This window comes from Schistocerca cancellata, chromosome 6 (assembly GCF_023864275.1).
Source record: "Schistocerca cancellata isolate TAMUIC-IGC-003103 chromosome 6, iqSchCanc2.1, whole genome shotgun sequence".
NCBI lineage: Eukaryota > Metazoa > Arthropoda > Insecta > Orthoptera > Acrididae > Schistocerca > Schistocerca cancellata.
In genome coordinates this window covers 63,579,739-63,594,484 of record NC_064631.1, presented here as the reverse complement: position 1 = coordinate 63,594,484, position 14,746 = coordinate 63,579,739, and the positions used below count along the sequence as shown (strand labels likewise).

Genomic DNA, 14,746 nt, shown 5'->3' with positions numbered 1-14,746 from the left:
GTATACGGCGATTAGGATATTGTTGTTGACAAACCCGCTGTGCAGGTCGTCCGTTGTGGTGCGCTACGTAGTACGCACCAACCATATCAGTGTACTCACTCCAGGTGTATCGCTCCATTAGTAAAGAGAGACAATGCACTAGTACACTGGTGGACAGCAGTTGCCTACAACTGAAGAGCGTACTATGGCCTCTAACAACTGAAGATCGTAATGCGGCCTCTAACAACTGAAGAGCGTAATACGGCCTCCACTGGTTTAAATAACCCCATAGGAAAAAATGGCATTAGGGAAAAATATTTGTTTTGATGTCCCCTACAACCTCCCAGAGTTTGTCGCTTTAAATACTTGTCACCCAGTATATGTGTTTGGAGAAAGAGAGAAGCATTGATTTTTTATTGAGGTTTTTACTTTAAGTCTTAACTGGTACCTGAATTTTGGTCGCTGCCTCCTTGAATGATCAGCTTCTGCACCAGTTGGTGACGTATTACAATTTGGAGGAAGTTATTGCTCTTTAAGGTTTAAAATACGACTCTGTTAGTTACTTGGCCGTATTGCGGATAGCTTTGAGGCCAAGTTTTCGTACCTATTCATACCTAAGGGACCACTGTTGTAAGTAAATACGATCAAACAGAAATCTGCTTTTCGTGAGAACAAACTTCCTTCAAACTACACGTCCTACTACATCAAAATTAGTCAGTGGAGTTGAGCACCTTATTATTGTACAAGAAAATAATCCAATTACTGTAATTAAGAAATTAAGAGAGGTTGTTACTTATTGAATGAAAACGATAGAGAATGCATTTCTTTTCCTGTATTCTAGTTAACTTTGTATACTTACAATTCTGTCGATTGATAGACGGCAACGGCAATGAAGTTCACCTCCTTTTCCAAAAACAAGATATTTCTATTCTTCACTTCCAGAAAATTTGTATACATAAATGTTTGGCAACTCTTACACATACTTTACTCGGTTTTATCACTAAAATATCAATTTTCATTAAATGTAACAATACGTTCTCAGCGACGGCCTAACAACACGTCCTCTTTCCACAAGATACAGATTAACAGTCCTCTTTCTTTTTAATAAATCAATTGTCTTTCTTTTTTAAGTCCATACTCAAAGATTCACAATTACTATCGTTGCGGGGTTTGCGCGCTGAAGAGTTTGTTGCTGTCCAGCTGCGCTTCACTTCACATCAAATGGTTCAAATGGCTCTGAGCACTATGGGACTTAACATCTGAGGTCATCAGTCCCCTAGAACTTAGAACTACTTAAACCTAACTAATCTAAGAACATCACACACATCCATGCCCGAGGCAGGATTCGAACCTGCGATCGTTGCAGTCGCGCGGTTCCAGACTGTAGCGCCTAGAACCGCTCGGCCACACCAGCCGGCCACTTCACTTCAAGTACTTTTTGAATCACATTTACATTTACGGTATCTGCATACATTACTGAGCTTCTCGGAATAAAATCAGGCACAAATTAGTTAAAAAGAAAAAAAACAGTGAGGCACACATAACATTACAATACGCAACGAGCAACATGTCTTGCGGCGAGCCGGGTTGCTCTCTCACCATCCTTTAAACAATCTGTCCACCTACCTGGACAGGCTTCAGGTTGTCTGTCTCTTCACTCTGCGATGGTGGATATTGGTTTGGCCGACAAAAGCAGCGTTGACAAAATACGACTAAATACCAACCACGCAAAGGCCACATAACTCCAGTCCATGGGCAGCGCCGGCCACTGTGGCCGAGCGGTTCTAGGCGCTGCAGTCCGGAACCGCGCTGCTGCTGCGGTCGCAGGTACGAATCCTGCCTCGGGAATGGATGTTTGTGGTGTCCTTAGGTTAGTTAGTTTTAAGTAGTTCTAAGTTAAGGGACTGATGACCTCAGATGTTAAGTCCCATAGTGCTTAGAGCCATTTGAACCATTTGAACCATGGGCAGCAGATGGAAGTCAGTTAAACTATCGGGTGTTCGGGATTGTAACATGACTCGTTTGAAAAAAATGTCTAAAATTTCCTTTTAGTTGGTTTATTGTCTCTAAAATAATAAAAATGGCTATCAAGTCCGTATTTAATATCCCGACGCTAATTATGGAATGTTACTGCCTAACAAGTCCGCACCCAAAAGCAGACAGAAGGTATTCAGTCCGACGCGATATTTTAAACGTTTTAAACGGTCACTGACCCACGAGTATTTGCGGCTTAACAGAGTCCGTCGTTCAGCAGTCTTCTTGTACAGAAGTGCTCCCCATAGTGTCTCGTAATCTGCACGAAACACGCCACGTGCACTTTATGTACGACACGAAATCTTCCCAAGCAAATATCACCTAAATTCAGCTACTTAAACTTTCAGAAAGTACTCAACACTGTAGTCACTTTTCATTAACTACCCGAGAACCAATCAAAAGCGCGGATTTCTTCATTTTGATACAAATTTGATCAGCGCGATTTAACATAGGTGTCTACCAGAAGACGGCTCCCGAACGCCTATTTCGACTCATAGATTATAATGAAACGCGCGGGAAATCCTGAATTCCTACGGGCTGTTATGCTAAGCATTCAATCCGATCACCTCGATCACTTCTATATTCGCGGTATTTCTAATATTAGCTGCTCAGATTATCACATGTAATGTAGACTACAAATACGGAAATTCTGAAATTAAATAAAATTTAATGAAAACAAAATACGATTCCTTTCCACAAAACAAATTACTATTAAATTTAATATCCAAAGCCTCTTCTGCCTGCCTTTCACAAAATCAAGCTCGCTCGGACGTACATCACAATTCCCCTATTACACAACAAAATTCTCACGCTTACATTTACGCAGCTTTGATAAAATATCACATTCTCACTTCACGTATATCCTCCATTCACTCTCTCACTCTCTCCAAAACACCCACACAACCAAACCAAAACAAAATAATAATTTTCCAACATACTTTCAACTACGTCAGAAATCTGTGGCAATGAAACTAAAGAAAATTCCAGAAAATTAGATTACATGAACGTATCTTATTTGTTGTAGTTTCAGTGATACTACTGGTGAATACATTACAGCCGGCCGCTGTGACCGAGCGGTTCTAGGCGCTTCAGTCCGGAACCGCGCTGCTGCAGGTTCGAATCCTGCCTCGGGCATGGATGTGTGTGCTGTCCTTAGGTTAGTTAGGTTTAAGCAGTTCTAATTCTAGGGGACTGATGACCTCCGATGTTAAGTCCCATAGTGCTTGGAGCCATTTGAATACATTACAGAACCTACCTCGGTTTTACAATGCCAGCACGGTTATTATGTGTTTCAGGTAATAATTTATATCTCCGAAAGAATTGAAGTTATTAATTTGAAATTTTAGCCGTTTAGTTAAGTTATCCATAGAATTTGGTATACTAAGTATGAAAAAGATCGATTAACACTTAATGGAACTGGTTGTGGATTGGCAAGAGAGCCAACCCACTATGAGAGGAAGCCGAAAGGCACGCGTTTTAGCTCACGCAGGCTGGCGTGAGGTCTGGAACAGGTCAAGGAAATGAGACTAGCAAAAAAGGACGTAGCTGTGGAATACTTAACTTTAATCCATAAATGGTGAACATCGCTCTTGTCGGTACATGTTTTACAGCATCAATAGTAACTGGTAATGGCGCCTTGCTAGGTCGTAGCAAATGACGTAGCTGAAGGCTATGCTAACTATCGTCTCGGCAAATGAGAGCGTATTTTGTCAGTGAACCATCGCTAGCAAAGTCGGCTGTACAACTGGGGCGAGTGCTAGGAAGTCTCTCTAGACCTGCCGTGTGGCGGCGCTCGGTCTGCAATCACTGATAGTGGCGACACGCGGGTCCGACGCATACTAACGGACCGCGGCCGATTTAAAGGCTACCACCTAGCAAGTGTGGTGTCTGGCGGTGACACCACAGGAACTTCTTCAGATTCATAGAGACTATGTGTCACGTGCTGCACACAGCGTAGGCAAGCACACAGCTCGCCCTGCCCAGTAGCCAGTGTCAGCTGTGCGAGCCTGAGAACCGACATCTCCTCCCCTTCCGGCTCCAGGCCAATGCAAGGTGACAACTCGGAATAATTAGCTACGTTACAGTCTGTTTTATTCTAAACTCATCAGCTTCAACCATCAATATCTGAAATATAGCGAATTGTAAACTGGTGGAGAAATGACAGCATCAAGCAGTTTCGAATAAACTACGATTAAGTAAGTTCTGGCTGAGGCCATCTTTATGTTCTGCCACGATGGTAGTAACCTTACACTTCAGTCACCGCTCAGGGCAGTGGAACTACGAACTAACAGTTTACGGAGTGGAACCTGAGGTAACCTGTCCTTCGTTGTTTTGTTTACAGAAGTCTAGCCACCTGTAGAGTTCCAGATCCGCGAGACAACATATTTCAGGCGATTTTAAATGACTGAAAAACAAAAACTACATTTGTTAATGTTTGAATGTTTGTTTATCCAACATACACTATCTGATCAAAAGTATGAGGACGCCTACACTATGTGATCAAAAGTATCCGAAAACCTGGCTGAAAATGACTTACAAGTTCGTGGCGCCCTCCATCGGTAACGCTGGAATTCAGTTTGGTGTTGGCCCACCCTTAGCCTTGATGACAGCTTCCACTGTCGCAGGCATGCGTTCAATCAGGTGCTGGAAGGTTTCTTGGGGAGTAGCAGCCCATTCTTCAGGCAGAGCTGTACTGAGGAGAGGTATCGATGTCGGTCGATCAGACCTGGCATGACGTCGGCGTTTCAAAACACCCCAAAGGTGTTCTATGGGATTCAGGTCAGGACTCTGTGCAGGCCAGTCCATTACAGAGATGTTATGGTGGTGCCGTGCGTTATGAACGGGTGCTCGATCGTGTTGAAAGTTGCAATAGCCATCGCCGAATTGCTTTTCAACAGTGGGAAGCCAGAAGGTGTTTACAACATCAGTGTAAGCCTGTGCTGTGATAGTGCCACGCAAAACAAGGGGTGCAAGCCCCCTCCATGAAAAACACGGCCACACCATAACACCACCGCCTCCGAATTTTACTCTTGGCACTACAGACGCTGACAGATGACGTTCACCGGGCATTCGCCATACCCACACCCTGCCGTCGGATCGCCACATTGTGTAGCGTGATTCGTCACACCACACAACGTTTTTCCGCTGTTCAATCGTCCAATGTTTACGCTCCTTACATCAAGCGAGGCGTCTTTTTGGAATTTACCGGCGTGATGTGTGGCATATGAGCAGCCCCTCGACCATGAAATCCAAGTTTTCTCATCTCCTGCCTAAATGTCGTAGTACTTGCAGTGGGTCCTGATGCAGTATGGAATTACTGTGTGGTGGTCTGGATAGATGTCTGGCTATTACACATTCAACAGACAAGGTCGGCCAGTACTCATTTGTACTGTACGTGTCCCTTCACGTTTCCACTTCACTATCACATCGGAAACAATGAACCTAGGGGTGTTTAGGAGTGTGAAAATCTCGCTTATAGACGTATGGCACAAGTGACACCCAATCCCCCGACCACGTTCGAAGTCCGTGAGTACCGCGAAGCGCCCCATTCTGCTCTTCCATGATTTCTAATGACTACTGAGGTCGCAGTAGGTGGCATTAGGTGGCAGGACACTCCACCTAATATGAAAAACGTATGTTTTTGGGGGTCACATAGTGTATGACTGGACATCACTATGGGCTTCGCATTTATGACGGCTTGAACTCTGCTGGGCACACTTTCAGTAAGGTGCCTCAGTGTCTGTGAAGAATGGCGGCCCACACTTCGCAAAGAGCAGAAACCAATTAAAGTACTGAAGTCGGACGATGGGGTCTGGAGCGAAGTCGACGCTCTGACTCATCCCAAAAGGATTCAGGTCGGGACTTTGGGCAGGCCATTCCATTTGAGAAATGTTATTGTCATGAACTACATGAGGTCTGCTTCGTCTTGGTTGCTGTCTACTCTTCACAATCACACCACCAACAGTCGATTTGGTCATGCCTTATGACAGGGTGCACTGTCGCGGTGATACAATGCATGATCGTCCCCGAACCATTCGTATACCGATGCAGTATACTGTGCTGTAAAATGTTTTCAAACCTTTCCGAATTTAGCGCAATAAGGGGACCGCACCACAACCACAAAGAACACCATATCGTAACGGCTCTTCTGCACTTCACTACTCGCACTACACATAATGGCAGGTAAGTTTCTTCAGGCTTCCACCAAACACAAACAGTTCCACCTGGCTGTCACAGAGCATAGCGTGATGAATCGCTCCAAACCACTCAAGTCATCCACCGACCAGTGCCGTCGCTCCTTACTTCACATCAAGTGCCGCCAGCGCTGACCACAGAAACTTGTGGTTAATGAGGAACTTAAGCCCTTCTTTTTAACTCCCTGCGCACAGTCATTGTGGTAGCCGGACTGCTGGTACACTTTGGAACTCACGAGTGAATCCTTCCGTTGATTTCATGCGATTTTTTGCTGTTCCTCTCGGCAACGGTCGGCGACCCCTAACCGTTAGTACATGAGGCTGTCCTTTCACGTTTACTCTTCACGATCACACCACCAGCAGTCGCTTTGGTCACCTTTAGAAGGGTTAAAATGTCCTCAATGGATCTGTAACTCTGACTTGGAAGGTGGACGTCGCCTCTGAGCCCCACTGATCGATCCGCCCTGCTGTTACTGTTCCTCTACTGGTAACACAACAAACTGTCCCCGCCTCCTTTCATACTGGTGAGTCCACTTCTCGCGTCATCTGGTGATCAATTCCGCAGTACACAGGGCTGTCCGGACACTGATCAGAGAGTGTATATTCATTAGAGCCGGCACTGAGGAGTACTTAACTGATCGGGTGTGTTCCAAGATGAACCGAAGCGAACAAAAGTGGTTTGTTTTTGAAGCACTTTCAAGAGAGATGTTTGTCTGTTTCTTTAGCTACATTGCATATCCCGTAGAGGATCGAAGGACAGTCAGTGCTGAATGCTATACAAGAAGTTGTTTACAACAAGAATGAAACCGGGAAAAACAACCTGCGACACTATGCTTCATACTTCATCTTGACAATCACAGGTGTCAGACGGCACGATCTGCTTATTTGACGGAGGAAAACATCCAACGAATGTCTCACTGCCTGCATGGCCCTGATTTATCCCCTACCGACTTCTTTTCGTTCCGTATTGTAAAACAAAACACTGTGCGGTTGATGATTTTCATGATCGCGAGCCTGCCGAAGTGGCCGAGCGGTTCTAGGCGCTTCAGTATGGAACCGCGCGACCGCTACGGTCGCAGGTTCGAATCCTGCCTCGGGCATGGATGTGTGTGATGTCCTTAGGTTAGTTAGGTTTAAGTAGTTCTAAGTTATAGGGGACTGATGACCTAATATGTTAAGTCCCATAGTGCTCAGAGCCATTTGAACCATCTGAACCATGATCGTGGGAAGCTCTATGGTTTTGAGGTACCAATATGCGGGTCGAAAATATGTTGCCAGAATAGGTTCCACCGCCCGGAGAAATACATAGATTTCAAACACAAATATTTTGGGAAACAATAAAATTGCTTATGCAGTATTCTATTGGTGATCAGAAAAACATAGACATACTGAAAGCGGAAGTACATAGTATTTATGTTCCATAATAATATTTATTTTATGGTTGGTTTGGAACCAGCGTTCAGCTTTTTAGACCATCTTCAGACTGTTTAAGATTAAACCGGTAGTAAGTGTTACAGTCCTACCCTAACGCATAACGCAGTAAGTAGACGGAAGAGACAGTACTTAGCTGCAAACTAAAATCCAGGATCAATACAGCAGATTTCTGTACCAGAAATACTCGTTTCCCACTCTCTGTAAAGAAATGAAAAAAAAATTTCCATCTTCAGAACAAAGTAGAATCCACAGGATACCCTTTAATTTGTGTGGCAAATTATATGTATGTCAGTCAGTTAGGGCTATAACTGGTAGACTGATTGAACATGAAAGAAGCTGGTGACTGAAAAATAAAGATTCCACCTTGCTGAGCATGCCTCAAATTAATGTTATTCTTATGATATAGATGTTATGTCCCCCACAGACCAAACAAAGGTAGAAAACTAACATTACCTGGAACTCTGGCATCAGTAAAGAAGAGTGGCAGACCCATGACTTAATCCTCCATGTTCGAATACAGTTCCATTATTCATCCTTGCTAAAGTAGTACCAGCCAGTTAGTATTTTCCCCACCATAAGATAACATGCTAATCATAAACAGTATAGCGGTTCGCGACTTCCCACACTGTACTGATCCTTCCTTCCCCTTTGACTCCCGTCTCCTTTTTTTGCCTGTTCACCACATTTTTCACCACAGTTTTCCCATACAGTCCATGTAACAGAGTAGTCTGAGCCCAAATATTCACTTAACTTCTGTTGCGGCATGTACATTCTCATACTTTCAATCTTCGGGTATAATATGCCATAAGATTTGTTTGTTTGTAGATTTTTTGTGTGTTTTAGTATGCCTATATATTACGTACAGATACTTAGTGATATAAGATCGCATATCTTTCGAAAAACTGTCTTTTAATAGCTGTTAATTCTCATTGATATTGGGTGGACTGTCTGTTTACTTTCAAGCTGTCTAAGGATTTTCTAAAAAGGCAAAATCAGGTCCACAACGAACTATAAAATAAATTTGATTGCGGAAAACCAGTACTGTATAATTCAGTTTTTCAAATGAAATTATTTACACTGATAACATTACGACGACTGCCTAGAGACATTGGATACCGCCTTGTGGCGTTGTGGGCACGTGACACGGTAACAAAAGTATGTAGACAGAGCAGACACGGACAGGGTGGGGGGGGGGGGGGATCACCCTAGCCAAGATGTGGGCTGCAAACGGGGAAATCCACTGACATAAGCGATTTTGACAAAGGCAGATTATTATTAAGCAAAGCCCGTGAACGAGTATCCAGGAAACGGTGAAACTGGCCGAATGGTCACGTGTTACTGTCGCGAGCATCCACGGAAAGAGGCATAAGGACAGTGACACTACAACTAGCCGGTAAATGGTTTTGACGCCCACAGCTCTCCACAGCAAGTGCGGTTCGGAAGATTGCTAACTCTGTAAAGTAGGACAGATGGTGATCCCTGGCGTCTCCGGCGAAAGGGCGCAATGCTGGTGCACAAACAAATACAGGGCTATTACAAATGATTGAAGCGATTTCATAAATTCATTGTAGCTCCATTCATTGACATATGGTCACGACACACTACAGATACGTAGAAAAACTCATAAAGTTTTGTTCGGCTGAAGCCGCACTTCAGGTTTCTGCCACCAGAGCGCTCGAGAGCGCAGTGAGACAAAATGACGACAGGAGCCGAGAAAGCGTATGTCGTGCTTGAAATGCACTCACATCAGTCAGTCATAACAGTGCAACGACACTTCAGGACGAAGTTCAACAAAGATACACCAACTGCTAACTCCATTCGGCGATGGTATACACAGTTTAAAGCTTCTGGATGCCTCTGTAAGGGGAAATCAACGGGTCGGCCTGCAGTGAGCGAAGAAACGGTTGAACGAGTGCGGGCAAGTTTCATGCATAGTGATGTGAAAGATTCAGTGTTTAAACCTCCTCTACCAAGAAACGTGCCAGAACTGCGAGCTCGCATCAACAATGCTTTCGAACTCATTGATGGGGACATGCTGCACCGAGTGTGAGAGGAACTTGATTATCGGCTTGATGTCTGTCGAATCACTAAAGGGGCACATATCGAACATTTGTGAATGCCTAAAAAAACTTTTTGAGTTTTTGTATGTGTGTGCAAAGCATTGTGAAAATATCTCAAATAATAAAGTTATTGTAGAGCTGTGAAATCGCTTCAATCATTTGTAATAACCCTGTATTTCGCAACGCGCCGTTCATCGTACTTCGTTGAACACGGAGCTTCACAGCAGACCATCCCTATGTGTTCACATGTTGACCCAAAGACATCATCAGTTACAACTGCAGTGCACACAGGACCATTGAGCTTCGACGGTCGATCAATGGAAACGTGTCGGCTCCTTGGGTGAATCGCGATTTTTGCTACACTAGGTCGATGGTCGTCTCCACAAACGCCGTTATCGATGCGAATGGCGGCTTGAGACGCACTGCGCGCCACGGACGCAGGCTGGTGGGAGCACTATTACGCTGTGGGAGACATTCCCGTGCTACTGCATGCGACATGTGGCAGTAATCGAAGACACGCTGACAGCCTTGAACCATCGGCATCTCTTCAGGCTTGATGTCTTCCCCGAGGCTGATGCAATGTAACTGTCCAAGCCTCGGAGCTAGCACCGTTCTACAGTGGTTTGACGAGCATTGTAGAGAACTCCTATTGACGTCTTGGCGACCAAATTCTTACTTTACTTTTTTTTTACTTTACACGTGGCTAAGGCCTTATCGACCATACACCTGCTCTACGAGCCTCTTCCAATTATTTCTATCCAGGGAAATTGTTGTCCAATCAGAGTTGATGCCCATCCTAGCTGCATCTTCCCGGATATTCTCCATCCACCTAATTCGAGGTCTTCCTCTTCTTCTCTTTCCTTCTAATTTCTTAGTGGATGCTATTTTGGGTAGTCTGTTCTCCGGCATCCTTGCTACATGACCAGCCCAGTTCAGTCTTCTCTTCTTTAACATTTCCACAATGGTACTATGTTTGTACAGCTCCCGTAGTTCTTCATTTTTCCTTATCCTCCACTCCATGACATTTTCATCGAAGATTGGTCCAAATATTTTTCTTAGTATTTTTCTTTTAAATATCAACAGTTTTTCTTCATCTTTTTTCCTGAATGTAATAGCTTCACATCCATATAATGCTACTGGTACAATAGTTGACTGATAAAAACGGATTTTGAATTCAGTACTAAGTGATCTCATCCTTAAAATTTTGATACAGCTGTAAAAAGTTCTATTAGATGCTGCTAGACGGGCGTCTATTTCTATTTCTGCTTATTGTCTCTGCTAAAAAGACTCCCTAAGTACTTGAAGTGGTCAACTGCCTTGAAAGTGAGACCATTTACGGTCAGTGGTGTATTCTTTTGGAGTTTTTTACTTATGACTAGATATTCTGTCTTTTCTTCATTCACATGAAGTCCAGCTTTCTCAGCTATTTTGTAATAATTTTGCAACATCCTGATTAATTCAGCTTTTGAAGTGTTTATTAAGGCTACATCATCTGCATAAGCAAGTCTAGTAATGTTCTGTCCCTGCAGTTGGATCCCTTGTGGATTAGTTTTGGTGAATTCTCTATCAATCTTCTCTAAGATAATATTAAATAGAATAGGTGAGATGGCATCCCCTTGTCTCAGTCCAGTGTACACCTTAAAATTTTCCGTCTCTCCTGCAGGTGTCTTAACTTTGCATATGGTTTCTTCCAAACACATTTTAACTAATTTGATTAATTTTAATGGTATTTCAAATTCTTTCATGGTGTTTAAGAGTGTCTGTCGGTGTATGCTATCATAGGCCTTCTTGAAGTCTATAAATAGAATATGGATATCTACATTAAATTCCCATGCCTTCTCAGTTATTTGTCTCAATGTGAATAAGTGATCCAAAGTGGATCTGTTAGTGCGGAAACCACATTGGTAGTCCCCAATCAGTTCTTCTGTTATGGGAATCAGTCTGTGTAGTATACACATCGACAAAATTTTATACCAAATTCACCTTATGTAAATCCTATGGGATCCATATTGGTCGCTATCGGAGCGCCATCACCGCGTCCACAAATCGGCATCCATTATTTACGCGAATTACATGACCCGTCCGTAGACAACTAATGCCGAATTTCTCCGCAAACATATCAACAAATTGTTGGATCTTGGATACACAGAATCAGTAGTTCGTTCCAAAGACCGCCAAACAAGCTATTAAGCTGCTGGTCATAATGTAGTGGCTCATCAGTGTACACCAGTGAAGTTCCTACTTCATGATTTAGGATAAGAACTTAGAAGACAGCCCTGATATTGTGAAGCGCAGATCAACAGCTGACTCACTGAGCACGTCGTTCTGCGGCAGCCACGCGGTCGCTCTGACGTTGTCCGGCAGCGGTGGCAGGCCGGAGGCGTCCACCTTCCAGAGCACGCGCTGCTCCAGCCTGGAGAACGTGTCCAGCACCGCCTGCAACTTCTCTGGAGAGAACCAATCCGCACGGATCTTGGTGCCGAGACTGAAGTACACCACGCCTCCCGGGCTGCCGTCCATGAATTTCTGAATTTCCTACAACAGCAACAGCATTATCAGTGGAGCACTTGTTCACACCCGAAGCTGAGTAGAATCAGTGTTATAGGTACAACAAAGATCTGCTCACTAAGGTACTGCGGCAGACAATCTAAAACGTCATATACCTTATACCTATAGTCCAGAGTCTGCGTATGGTAGCGACTGCTATTAAAGAAAACATGCTGTCATACACTACTGGCCATTAAAATTGCTGCACCAAGAAGAAATGAAGATGATAAACGGGTATTCATTGGACAAATATATTATACCAGAACTGACATGTGATTACATTTTCACGCTATTTGGGTGCATAGATCCTGAGAAATCAGTACCCAGAACAACCACCTCTGGCCGTAATGACGGCCTTGATACGACTGGGCATTGAGTCAAACAGAGCTTGGATGGCGTGTACAGGTACAGCTGCCCATTCAACACGATACCACAGTTCATCAAGAGTAGTAACTGACGTATTGTGACGAGCCAGTTGCTCGGCCACCATTGACCACACGTTTTCAATTGGTGAGAGATATGGAGAATGTGTTGCCCAGGGCAGCAGTCGAACATTTTCTGTATCCACAGACGCCCGTACAGTACCAACAACATGCAGTCGTGCATTACCCTGCTGAAGTGTAGGGTTTCGCAGGGATCGAATGAAGGGTACAGCCACGGGTCGTAACACATCTGAAATGTAACGTCCACTGTTCAAAGTGCCGTCAATGCGAACAAGAGGTGACCGAGACGTGTAACCAATGGCACCCCATACCATCACACCGTGTGATACGCCACTATGGCGATGACGAATACTCGCTTCCAATGTGCGTTCACCGCGATGTCGCCAAACACGGATGCGACCATCATAATGCTGTAAACAGGTCCTGCATTCACCCGAAAAAATGACGTTTTGCCATTCGTGCACCCAGGTTCGTCGTTGACTACACCATCGCAGGCGCTCCTGTCTATGATGCAGCGTCAAGGGTAACCGCAGCCATGGTCTCCGAGCTGACAGTCCATGCTGCTGCAAACTTCGTCGAACTGCTCGTGCAGATGGTTGTTGTCTTGCAAACGTCCCCATCTGTTACTCAGGGATCGAGACGTGGCTGCACGATCCGTTACAGCCATGCAGATAAGATGCCTGTCATGTCGACTGCTAGTGCTACGAGGCCGTTGGGATCCAGCACGGCGATCCGTATTACCCTCCTGAACCCAACGATTCCATATTCTGCCAACAGTCATTGTATGGCGACCAACGCGAGCAGCAATGTCGCGATACGATAAACCGCAATCGCGATAGGCCACAATCCGACCTCTGTCAAAGTAGGAAACGTGATGGTACGCATTTCTCCTCCTTACACGAGGCATCACAACAACGTTTCACCAGGCAACGCCGGTCAACTGGTGTTTGTGTATGAGAAATCGGTTGGAAACTTTCCTCATGTCAGCACGTTGTAGGTGTCGCCACCGGTGCCAGCCTTGTGCGAATGCTCTGAAAAGCTAATCATTTGCATATCACAGCATCTTCTTCCTGTCGGTTAAATTTCGCTTCTGTAGCACGTCATCTTCGTGGTGTAGCAATTTTAATGGCCAGTGGTGTATATAACAACATATTAGTAATTTTATTTTTTCCTTTCTTCGAAAAAACTACTTTTTAGTGCAAAAAAATACATTGACTGACTATAAAGCGTGTTATTTATGATGAGGAAAAGACTCACGTATATGAAACATACAGTCATTATGCGTAAAGTCCTGAGTAATCAGTTCAGATTGGTTGATTTGGGCGGGGGGACCAAACAGAGAGGTCATCGGTCCCATCGGATTAGGGAAGGATGGGGAAGGAAGTCGGCCGTGCCCTTTCAAAGGAACCATCCCGGCAGTTGCCAAAAACGATTTTGGGAAATAATGGATAAGCTAAATCAGGATTTCCGGAGGCGGGTTTGAACCGTCGTCCTCCGGAATACGAGTCCAATGTGCTAACCACTGTGTCGCCTCGCTCGGTAATCAGTTCAGTAAATGACTTTTTTTTTTAAAGCAATATCCGTCTTTTGTCTGACATACTTCACTTGTCATTTCCATCTCCATCTTTTCTCCTCCTATAGGCCATCTGTCAAGACACCTGCATCGATGGAAGTTTCTTTAAGTGAGAATAATTATTCATTTTTGTTCAAACATTGTGTCATATTCTTTAATTCTGTACGACTAATACCCATGTTACTGACATGTTTTACAGTGGAAATGCGGGTAAATCTGATGGTGTGAAGGCGAATAACCGATTTGGGCAATGTGTGTTTACCCATCATTACTGGTTCACTTTAGATATTCGAAGCTGGCACGGTGGCTAAAATAAGGAACCAAGCCAGTTACTTCAGAAACATAAAATATTTCATTCAAATTGAAGATGTTCTATTCAGCGTGAGTTTAACTCTCCAGTAGAGTTAAACTGGCGACCGCTCGTAGGACAGTTGAAATAGTTAATTAATATGACGTATATGTAATTTTGTTTCAAAACGTGTG

General features: G+C 44.1%; 1 protein-coding gene across 1 annotated transcript in view; it reads right to left on the bottom strand.

Annotated features, from left to right (window-relative positions):
* LOC126190738 (UDP-glycosyltransferase UGT5-like) overlaps positions 1 to 14,746 on the bottom strand; it is a 193,471-nt gene that overhangs the window by 90,107 nt on the left and 88,618 nt on the right. The window contains exon 5 of the mRNA XM_049931231.1: positions 12,013 to 12,235. Within this exon, the coding sequence (XP_049787188.1) occupies positions 12,013 to 12,235 (223 nt within the window). The remainder of the gene's footprint in view (positions 1 to 12,012; positions 12,236 to 14,746) is intronic.